Raw genomic sequence first — 12145 nt, forward strand, 5'->3', positions numbered from 1 at the left:
AGAAGATTGTGAGATTGGTCACTATAAATCACTATTAGTTCATCACCTTCACAAGATAAACGTTTTGGAAATGTTATACTTCGAAAAAGTTTTAAAAGTTACTGTTTGCCTCAACTGACCTGCACAAAGCCCATTTTTTATAACTTTAATTTTTACACTTATCTTGCTCATTGTACAGTAAATGCTCATTGAAAATAAAGGGGGTCCCTTTGACTTTTAGAAGCATGGATGGCCGGCCGTAATTTGGCAGTTTGCTTTTCAAAGCCTCTATGAACAGTGAACTGTGCTGACATAGTATGTGTCACACTTGCAAATGCATTTTTTTCTTCATTGCATCCCATCAAGGAAGTGGAAATAAATACCTGAATCTGTCAGTGGGATGGTAGTTTATATGTCAAATACTAAGGGTCAGATTACAAGTTTGGCGGTGCGGGTCCACCCATCTGCTGCTCTGCCAAACTTATGGTGAGGCGGCCCGCCAGAATATGAGTTAAACTAGTGTCTGGGGGGCTTTTCTTTTGGCGCTCCCACATCGGTGCCTTTGAAAACAGTCAATGCCATGTAAACCCTGGCACAGAGGAAACTCATAATATGCTTGAAGGGACCCGGAGGTCCCGCTAAGCATATTGCAGCCTCTGGATCACCACGCCACCTCCAGGGAATGGAGGTTCTCTAATGGTGTCAGTGATCCCATGGCAATATGACCACCTGCCACTGCCCGCCACCGCTGCGCTCCTGTGAGTCTGGCAATCAGTGGACCACCAGACTCATAATTGACCCCTAATTGTTCCATCACTGTTTTGAGCCATTGTTTACTTCTCTCAATTTCTCTTCTGTTACAGGTCAATGGCCTGTGTGTCAACAACAGGAAGGTCAAAAGAAGCAAAAGGAATACACCTACTCAATTTTCAGTGTAAATGTGTAATTGGCTGCATGATCATTGTTTGTTTTTGAGCCTGGGCTCCTTTAATGCCATTTGAATGTGACCTCCTGTCAGATGTGAAACACTATTCAGTACTGAAGTTTTGCTTCTCTAGAACATAAGAAGAAGAACACTCCTTACCAAAACTTTTGCGTGCACTTTTAGTGGTTTCAATGTGTTGTAAAGAAGCCTCTATTGAGAGTAAATTTGACGGACCAAACCAGATGATGATGAACAGGACCTCAGTGACTGAATTCATCCTCCTGGGGATTTCAGACCGTGCCGAGCTCCAGGGTCCTCTATTTCTGTTGTTTCTAATAATCTACCTTTTCACTATGCTTGGAAATCTACTCATTATTCTTCTCACCAAGGTGGACCTATGCCTGCAGACACCCATGTATTTCTTCTTAGGTCATCTATCATTACTTGACCTCTGCAATTCATCTGTTACTGTACCTAAAATATGGGTAGACTTGTTGTCTGTCAGGAAGACAATTTCAGTCAGTGGCTGCATTACACAGTTATTCTTCTTTATCTTCTTTGCCTGCTCTGAGTGTTTCCTCCTCAGCGTGATGGCCTATGACCGCTATGTTGCCATCTGCCACCCACTGCGATATTCAGTCATAATGACAGGGAGATTGTGTGCTCAGTTTGCCCTTTGTTCCTGGGCTGGAGGATGCCTCTATTCATTGCTGCATTCAGTCACTACTCTTCGGTTATCATTTTGTGGCCCAATATTGATTCGCCATTTTTTCTGTGATGGCCCCCCACTATATGCCCTCTCCTGCACCAACCCTTTCATAAATGTTGTACTCATTTTTATCTCTGGTGGTGCTGTAGGACTTGGCTCCTTTCTTATCACTTTTATCTCTTACATACGAATCATATCATCTATCCTAAAAATATACTCTGGATCAGGCAAAGGTAATGACGAATATAGGCCCCAGCTAGGCCCGCAAGACACAAGGGTTCGCTCTCCTGTAACGGAATCTATAAGGAAGTTGGCACGGAAACTGCAAAGTACAAAAACAGCGTTTATTTACCCTTAAGGGTGGTCCTACAATCCACACAACACTCTTCAGTATTGCATGGAGTAGCACAAAGAACATTCGTACACAGTCCCCTTTTATACACAACAGAGGGACTCATAAGTGGGTGGATACAACATGGGGCCGAAGAACATTACCATTTATGGTCATTCTCGATACTGAATCAATACATGGGCGGAGCCAACACACTCCTTGAGCCCGCGAAACACATGGTCAAGCAAGGCTAATTATAACAGATGTGGTCAAGTCTGGGCATGCGCCAGATGGACAAGAGAGCTATTTATAAACTGTAACTAGGCAGATTACAAGAGCAACTAACACAGAGGTCGGACTCGCCTCGTGGCGAACACGTGGCAGCATGATAATACAAAATGGAGTCCAAACTTCGGTCAACATAACGGAGAAAACATGATCTAAAGCAAAAGAATTAATGTCTTTAGTAAATGCTTAATCACATTGCTGTTTCAATTTACAACAGACGACCCTTTCAGCATTTACTGAAGACATCCGGTTTACAAAAATCATCATATATGTCAATTATCATCATTCCTTTAACCTCTTTAGCTAGACGCTTCTGGTGAGCAACATCGGCAATAGCTTTCTTATCCGGGATGCAGAATGAAATGCATACGGAACAGAACAATGGTCCACATTGAACACACATACAGGAAAAGAACAGAATTGCTATAACAATACAGAGACCAGTTAAGACCTTCCATCCCCAGGCAGTAACCAATGCCCAAAACCATCCAGAAAAGGACCAAGTGCCGTTTTCTGTGTGGATTTCAGCTGCTATTTTATGCAACTTGTTAATGGCGTTATAAACGGATGGCGTATGATCGGGGATGAACACACAGCAACTACTTCCAATAATTTTACAGGCTCCACCTCGATCAGCTAGTATTACATCTAATACCATACGATTCTGCAATGCAACAATCCTAGTTATTTGTAACTCTTCCGTAAGATTCCCAAGAGCAGCAGCAGTCTGATTTGTCACAGCTTCTACCACTCTTGTTAATCTTCGGATCTTCCTACTATTCAAAGCGGCTCCGACAAAGAAAAACAGTCCTAAGTTAAAATCAATATACTGTTGCAAGCTGGTATCAGTTTGATCCACATCATCAATCGATAAAGTACGTTTATACCTATTTACAGTCACATTATTCAACAATTTCAAATCCTTATGATATGATGCGGGTGCTAGGAATACAGGAGGTAATAGGAATGATACATAACATACCCCAGACCACCCAGCCGGCAAACGGTAATAACCTTTATTTCCGCACACAAAATAGGTATTATGGGACGCTAGGAAGGTACTGTTGTTCAACCCATCAATGTTTAGAACAGTAAGGCAATCACTGACACCAACAGGGATGAAACCCACACTCTGGACACACAAGTCCGCTTGAGCTTGTGCCACTTGGATCACGAATTTGTCCTTCCCCACAGTGTCTCTGGTGTTCGTGAAGATATAGGGAATGGATTCATTGTCCGGTCGGTACTCTTCCCATTCCCAAATTGTCCCATTCGCTTGCGGGTATCCATTCTTGTCTTGATGGCATTCTCTATTAAGTCTGAAAAGCAATCGTCCCACTGTCGGTTTCCGAGTGGCAAAAAGCAAAGTGTACCATGCTCTACAAGAGCCATTATGAGAGAAAGGAAGTGGTATAAATGGCGTTCCTCCTTTCTTCTGATGGGCTGGCATCATCCCACATATCCAACAGTTCGTAGCATTCGTAGCAACGTGGGTATGATGCAGCATCTGGATGAAAGTGTTGTTCAAGTAAGATTGTCGATGCTTCAACTCTTGATACGGTAATGTATAAAAGTAGTGCTCCTCAGGCACCGGAGTTGTCAACACAAGTGTTTTCCGAGCAGGAGTTACCTCCTCCACAAACCATGTGGTTATCCCAACAATAGCTACTGTTAGCATGAACCCCAACGCACAAAGGATTTTCTTCTTCTCCATGTCAAAAGAAACAATACCCTGATATCTTCCTGAAACTAAAAAGTCTGTCAGAACTCTTCCCCTTGGGCAGCGGTTGGTTTCTTCACCAGCGGGCCAAGACGGGTGTCACTACACTAATGCAGGGCTGATCCCCCCCCCTTGCCTCATCGGCTCTCCGTTTCACTAACCCAAGGGCCGTTCTGACAGTATGTCCCGGTACTGGAAACCTCACTTCCTTGGTCGAAGATGATATCGCCTTCCTCCAGAAGTCGCGTGTTCCGGAAAGAGCTCCTCAGTGTCTCGTGGCTCAGCAGCACGGCCTGTCTCTGCTGCCAGGATTTCTCGTTGATCGGTCAGCACGGCAGACTCCACCAATCCGGGCGGTACCTTTCGACAGTGCAAGGAATGGATCCAATTCTTCCTGTTCGAAACTCGCACAGCCGTCCTTGTTGCAAGGAGGACCTGCTCAGGGCCCACCCATCGCGGCTCCAAACTGTTCGTTCTGTCGAAGACTTTCACCATGACATGGTCCCCAGGCCGGAGACCATGTCCTTCACCGGTAGACCGATCAGGGAGCGCCTCTCGGACCTGTTGATGAATAGAAACCAAGTTATCCGTTAACTGTGCCAGATAATCGCTCATCATTACACAAGGTACATCATACACAGCCTTAGGCCTTGGTGGACCCCAAATGTTCATTGGGCGTCCAAATACAATTTCATACGGCGTAAGGCCGGTTCGAGAGTGTGGCACTGATCTAATTGACAGTAACGCCAGTGGCAGGGCGTCTGGCCAAGTCAAAGACGTTGAAGCTTGGATTTTGGCTATCTTAAGCTTCAGTGTACCATTATACTTCTCGACTAGTCCTGCAGACTGGGGGTGAAACACGGCGTGGAACTTCTGGGTGATGCCTAGACCCTTCAAGACATACTTTATAACATCCGCTACAAAGTGAGGGCCATTATCACTCCACAGAAGTCTACAGACGCCATATCGAGGGAAGAACTCTTTCAGCAGCAGCTTCGCAGTAGTCATTGCAGTATTGTCTTTCGTAGGGTACGCTTCAACCCACTTGCTGAAAGCGCAGACCACTACTAGAACATACTTCAAATTGTTACAGCGCTCAAGCTGGATGTAATCCATCTGCAGAACCTCAAAGGGTGCAGTGGGCGTCGCAAATCCTCCTGCTGGGGTTCGAGTACCCTTTCCTGGGTTATACTTCAGACAGATCATACAGGTCTGCACCACCCTCTTTGCCGTGCTAGCAATCTCTGGATGCTCCCAGACTTGGGTAAGCAATTTTACAATTGCGGAAGCTCCAACATGTGCTAGCCCATGTGCCATCTGAACCATAGGTTGTACAAAAGCCGTGGGTAATTTCCATCTATCCATCTGCTTATTTCTCCAGCAACCCTCGTCATCCAGTTCTCCTTCGCTAGCCCATTGTTCCCGCTCTTTGTCAGAAGCGGTCCTTTGCATTTCTCGCACTTCCTCCTTCGCATCATGCCATCTCTCCACCTGTGACTTCACTACATACATGGCAGTAGTACCGGGCTGCATCGCAGTCTCCCGTGCTACTCGATCCGCTAACGCATTCCCTTCTCCAACTTTATCAACCACTTTCCTATGGGCGCTACACTTAACGATAGCAATTTTCTTTGGGTATGTCAATGCAGTTAAAAGATTATGAACTAACTCTCCATGCATTATCTGTACTCCATGTGACGTTAAAAACCCTCTCTCCTTCCAGAGTAGGCCGAAGTCATGCGCTACTCCGAAGGCATAGCGGCTATCTGTATAAACATTTACACATAGTCCTGTACTGAGCTCACATGCTCGTGTTAATGCTATCAGTTCCGCTGCTTGAGCTGACTTCTGTGGTATGCGTGCTGTCTCCACTATCGTTTGCAACGTGGTAATTGCATACGCTGCTGAAGTCGTACCATCTGGTAGCTTCAGACAGGATCCATCCACCCACAGTTCTCCATCTACATCTGGAAAGGGCGTATCCTGGAGATCAATACGACCCTTTGTTTGTTCCTCAGTCACAAGAATACAATCATGCGCTTTCTGTGCCTCAGGCTGGGTCTCGGGGTATGGCAACAATGTGGCCGGGTTTAATGTTATGCACCTTTTTAACGTAATATGAAGAGCCAAGAGCGTCAACTCATATCCCGTTAAACGGGCACTGGTCAAATGCTGCGTCTTTGTTTGATTAAGCAGGGCATCAACAGCATGGGGAACTAACACCAACAGCTTATGGGACAACACAATTCCTTCACTTTGGCGTATGGACACAGCTGTCGCCGCAACCGAGCGAAAACACCCTGGTAATGCTCGGGCAACAGGATCAAGCACAGCCGAAAAGTATGCACAAGGGCGCTGCTTTTCGCCGTGCATCTGCACTAAAACTGACAATGCACATCCATCTTTCTCATGCACATACAACGAAAAGGGTTTTGCATAATCAGGGGTCCCTAACACTGGTGCTGAACAAAGGGCCTGTCGTAGTTGCTGAAAAGCAGCATCACACTCATCTGACCAAGGGATTGGGATAGGCGTGTCTTTTGTCAAAAGAGCTAGTAATGGCTTAGCTATGTGTGAAAACCCCAATATCCACTGTCTACAAAAAGAAACAAGGCCCAAAAATGCACGCACATCCTTCTGCGTGGATGGTCTCGGTGTGTCCAAAATTACTTGGATACGATCTGGTGTGAGTGCACGTCCCTCCTTAGACAAAAGGTGACCCAAATAAGTCACCTTTGGTCTACAGAATTGCAATTTCTTCCTAGAAACCTTATGATTGTGGGATGCTAAAAAGGAAAGTAAGGATAACGTGCTTTTCTCACACAACTCCAGGGTGTCAGCCGCCAACAAGATTTCATCGACATATTGAATGAGGGCGACCCCCTCGAGTAAAACAAAGGAATCCAACTGTCGCTTTAAAGCCTGACTATAAATACTAGGGCTTTCTGTATAGCCTTGGGGAATTCTACAAAAACGATAAGATCTATTGTTTAATGTGAACCCAAAAAGAAATCGGCTATCAGGGTGAATGGGAATGGAAAAGAAGGCATTCTTCAAATCAATCACTGAAAACATGGTCGCCGTAGGCGGGACCAAGGTAAGCAACGTCGTGATATCGGAAACCACCGGGTACTGAGGTATCACGATCTTGTTTATCTCCCTCAAATCAATTATGAACCGATAGACCTTTGCATCCGTGTCCTTTTTCAGAATAGGGAGAATCGGACTGTTACAGATATTATAGGGAACTTCTTCCACTACTCCCACTGCAATCAAATCTTGCACAATCTGTATGAGAGCCTCCTCGCCCTCCTGGGAAATACGATACTGCGGGAGGCGTGGTAACACCGCCCCCTCCTGGACACTAATGTGGACCGGAGGAATCACCATTTGTCCCACATCTGTGTCCGAAGTCGCCCATAAAGCTCGAGGGAGGGTGGCCAACAACGCATCCTCTGATATCGTACACATCCGCCCTGACCGGGGGTAGTTGTGATTTAAGATCACCCTCACACCCTCAGGGGAGCAGCGGATCGTAGCCCTAAAGTGCTTTAACATATCAAGGCCCATAATGTTATCCGGTGTATACGGAGCAAGCAGAAACGGACAGGGCGCAGAAAAAGAATCAACCTTAAATGTAAGGGGCTGTGAAAGAGGGCTTCGGGAGAGTGTACCGTCAAACCCTACCGATGTAACCACTGAGCCGGATGGGGGAGCCCCCGGAACCAAGTACCTAGACAATGCACTACGTGTCGCTCCTGTATCTACTAGGAACTGATCAGTAGAACCTAAAACCTCAGCCGATACATAAGGACCCGTCTGATCGACCGGCACCTCAACTGATTCAAACCCCCATCCAACGCATTCCTATGCATGCTGAGAATCATGATATCCTGATCGATCAATCTCCGATACGTGATACTGATGCTGGCGATCGAAAACATTTGAGCTATCTCGGTGCTGCCCAGCAGTATCGAAACAAACATAATCGTTAGAATTCCCTCTAAAGTTCAAGGAACCCCCTCTACCTCTCGGGCCACCCGGAGTATGCCCCTGACGTGAAGCACGCAACACTGGGCAATCCCTGGCCCAATGGCCCAATTGCTTACAATACGCACACTGGTTCCTATTCAAATCAGATCGGCCCGAAGGGGGACCATAAGATCCGCCCCTTCCTCTATTATTACCCCGTCGGGGCGGGCCATATACTTGTGCTAACATCACCTTAGTCTTGAGGTCTTTCGATTTCTTCTCTTCCTGGCCCTTCGCCTCGTGCTCCTGACGCTCATAATACTGAGCGATAGTCAGAAGGGCCGTCGGCGTCGCGGAGGACCAGGAACTCTCGCTCGCTTTTAAACGGGCCGCAACTGCCGGTAGCAGATTAGCCACATATTTGTCCGCGAAAAGGTGGCGGCCCGTGTCGTCAGTAAGCGACTGGCCACTAAAATCATGAAACGTCTCCTCAAAGCGCGTAAAGAAGTCCGCAACTGACTCGTCAACTTTCTGTTTACATGCAGCTAACATATTCCAGTCAATCTTTTTAGGGGGGATAATCGTCTTCAACTTAGTCACAATAGCAGCAGGGAGATCTAAAATACTCTGCGGCGGTTTCTGCGCGGGCTTCCTCTCCCTGTCTTCATCCTCAAGCTCAGACCACCGGGCCTTAAAGGCAACTATATCATCTACCTTTCGTACAGATCGCCACATATCCGGTGGTAGAATAAGGCCAAAGAACAGGTCTATATCTGCTAAAGTCATAACGCAAGAATTCAAGGCCCCCTCGACTTCTTCATAGAAGGCCGCTGGATTCTTACGGGGGTCAGGCAATGCATTCTTTAACGCCATAACATCGGCCCTATGCCATGGAGTATAAACCCAATTATACACGAAGTATCCCTTAGCATCGGCGGAGGTAATGTCCGAGCTAGTCCCTGCTCCCTTAGGAGAAACATACAAAGGCGCCGCCTCTCGCATTGGTTTAGCATGCACTACGTCATCCTTATCTGACTGGGAGGTGGATGGGTGGCCCCCTGCTGCAGACGAATCCGACTGCTTCTCCTCCTCCGTTGGTTGGCGTGCTTTCTCTCTAAGGGCCAACACCTCGTCCCGCAAGGCGAAAAGCCGCCGAGCCGCCTCAGGAGCCTTAGGGGGAGAAAAAACACCGTTACGTAATGCTTTGGCATCCGAAGACACTTCGTCAGGCTCAAAGACACTAGAATATTTTCGGAAAGCAGTGATCACTTCATCCGCGAAATGACCCAGAAAATACACTTTCTCTCTCTCCTGCCATGACCCCCAAGTTCGGAATAATTCCTCCATGGATACCTTGCCCTTAAGTGCACGGAAGGAAATTTGCCGAAGCTCAGCCATCTGCTCGGCCGCCAGCATGGACCGCGTGTCTACCTTACCCGAAGCCGGGTCAGAATCTTGCGGCCGCGGAGCGGATGCGCCAACATAAGGGGGCGGAGAGCGATCTAGCAAAAAAAAATCATCATCAGCATTATTAAGGACAGGATAAAGTGGCTGCCGAACAACATATTGACCCGAAACTTGTAGCCTACGCTCTTTCTCTTGTCTGTCCGTCTGCTCTCTGTCCTCCCGACGCTTCGCTTCCTGCGCTCGCACATGATCATTCTTCCGTTGCTCTTTATCAAACAGCGCTTTCTCACGTTTCTCTCGCTCACGCACCTCCTTCACCCACAACCGCACACACTCAAACATATCCTGACGAGCACGTCGCTTACACATACACTGTTCCACATACTCAATCTTACGTATATCAAACGATCCATACAAAGGCCATCGCAACTCAGGATCCTTCTTCGTGTATTTCCTCCATACTGTGCTGTACATTATGGAAGAAAGACCATGCTTCACATACATATCCCTATTAGGCGTCCCCTCTGGGGGAGCTGGAGCAGATTCCTCGAGGTTCAACCGGTTACCAAAGCAGCAGCACCACTTACGGAGTGCGCTAAAAGCAGGCATGCTAGGAATAATGCAAAATATGCAATATTATAAGAAAAATGGCACTTAATCGTTGCGCCGTTCAAAGTTTACACAGCTCCGGAGAAATCTCTCCACATTACCTGCCTATATGTGTTGCAACGCATATATTTTCACAAAGACAAATGCAAAATATGACTAGTCATCATCAATCAAACCCAAATAGCCAACCCAGGCTTCAAAAACTCGGAGCAAGTACCGTACAACGGTTCTTACCAATCAAGAGTCCAGGTTCCAACTGCCAAGCTCCACAATCGCCCAAACGGCTCTCACGGCAGGACCGACAGAAGAGGTCTCAGTCGATGACCGGCGCCACCCAGACGGTCAGCTCGGAAGGGAAGGAAGAAAAACCTCGGGATGCCAGGGCTAAGACGCCGCTGGCAGTGATCACGTCCCCGGCCAAACTCCTCACCTTCGTCGCGACCAGTCCTTCGAGCATCCGAGTCGCCGATGAGCCCCACGTGACGGGCGCCAATTGACGAATATAGGCCCCAGCTAGGCCCGCAAGACACAAGGGTTCGCTCTCCTGTAACGGAATCTATAAGGAAGTTGGCACGGAAACTGCAAAGTACAAAAACAGCGTTTATTAACCCTTAAGGGTGGTCCTACAATCCACACAACACTCTTCAGTATTGCATGGAGTAGCACAAAGAACATTCGTACACAGTCCCCTTTTATACACAACAGAGGGACTCATAAGTGGGTGGATACAACATGGGGCCGAAGAACATTACCATTTATGGTCATTCTCGATACTGAATCAATACATGGGCGGAGCCAACACACTCCTTGAGCCCGCGAAACACATGGTCAAGCAAGGCTAATTATAACAGATGTGGTCAAGTCTGGGCATGCGCCAGATGGACAAGAGAGCTATTTATAAACTGTTACTAGGCAGATTACAAGAGCAACTAACACAGAGGTCGGACTCGCCTCGTGGCGAACACGTGGCAGCATGATAATACAAAATGGAGTCCAAACTTCGGTCAACATAACGGAGAAAACATGATCTAAAGCAAAAGAATTAATGTCTTTAGTAAATGCTTAATCACATTGCTGTTTCAATTTACAACAGTAAGGCGTTTTCTACATGCGCTTCCCACATCACAGTTGTCGTTTTCTTCTACGGCGCCATTACTTTTGCATATTTCAGACCCATTGCAAGTTACTTTTTGCTTGAGGGCCGACTTGTTTCCATGATATACACTGTGATAACCCCTTTGCTAAATCCTGTTGTTTATACCTTGAGGAACCAGGAAATACAAGGAGCTTTCAAGAGACTGCTCAGAACTGTAGGTGGGTGAGGCAATGCCAGTGTTTTATTTTCAATTTCCTTAAGGTTACATTCTGTTATATCTTTTATTATACATTCACCTTCCAGATATTGATTTCAATTAGCTGATTTTGCATTAAATCAATGCTGATTTGTCAGGCAAGTGTGCTGTTGTGATCATGTGGTGGCTTCAACTACAGCCAGTCTGAATCTGAATTAATAATGTGATCAACCATGGTCATCATTTAGAGCTACTGAAATAATTTCCCTAAACAATAAGCTTCTACTTTGAATTTCAAGGCACTACTATGTGGAAAATGTGGTAACTATCAATTAGACATCATGAACCTAGTTATTTGGCAACACCTGCATACTACTAAAAAAAGCTAGTCAACCTGGCAAAGCACCAAAATGCTACTCCTCTGTGAACTTGGAGTAACAAGGAAAAATATTTGTATTTCTCCTCTTTACATCATCTTTCCATGTATGTTGCATCCTGCAGCACACAACAAAAAAGGAAAATGTCTATAAGGATTTTTTTGGTTCAGGAAGGTATTCCTTCTTGCACAAACACAATCCTGCCTGTAAAGCCGGCCACCTTCCACTATGGCGCAAGAGCAGCAACATTGACGCAAAGCAGCACATCATGCGCAACGGTTAGGAGCAGAAGCAGCTGCTACTTGATCTGGGGGGTGGTGCGTGTAGGGTCAGGGGGGACAGGGGATGAAACCAGTTTTTAAAAAACACTTACCTGCGATGGCTGGCCGACGCATCTCCTTTGTCCTCTCATTCCTGACTCCGGTCCCGCAGCAGGATGCAGAAAGCAGCAGGAACCACCCAGCACTCAGACTCCCAACAGACAGTCACAGGGCTGCAATACAGTGTTTTGATTGGTGTGAGCGCTATGGATCAGC

The 12145-nt window shown here is 46.6% G+C and overlaps 1 protein-coding gene across 1 annotated transcript; it reads left to right on the forward strand.

Moving 5' to 3' along the window:
* Positions 1-1149: 1149 nt before the first annotated feature.
* On the forward strand, positions 1150-11262 carry LOC146853737 (olfactory receptor 5V1-like). The gene is made up of 2 exons (XM_085650851.1): positions 1150-1845; positions 11032-11262. Exons 1-2 carry the CDS (start codon positions 1150-1152, stop codon positions 11260-11262), a joined length of 927 nt encoding a protein of 308 aa, XP_085506977.1.
* Positions 11263-12145: the final 883 nt, after the last annotated feature.

This window comes from Triturus cristatus, chromosome 4_1 (genome assembly GCF_964204655.1).
Source record: "Triturus cristatus chromosome 4_1, aTriCri1.1, whole genome shotgun sequence".
Taxonomy (NCBI): Eukaryota; Metazoa; Chordata; class Amphibia; order Caudata; family Salamandridae; genus Triturus; species Triturus cristatus.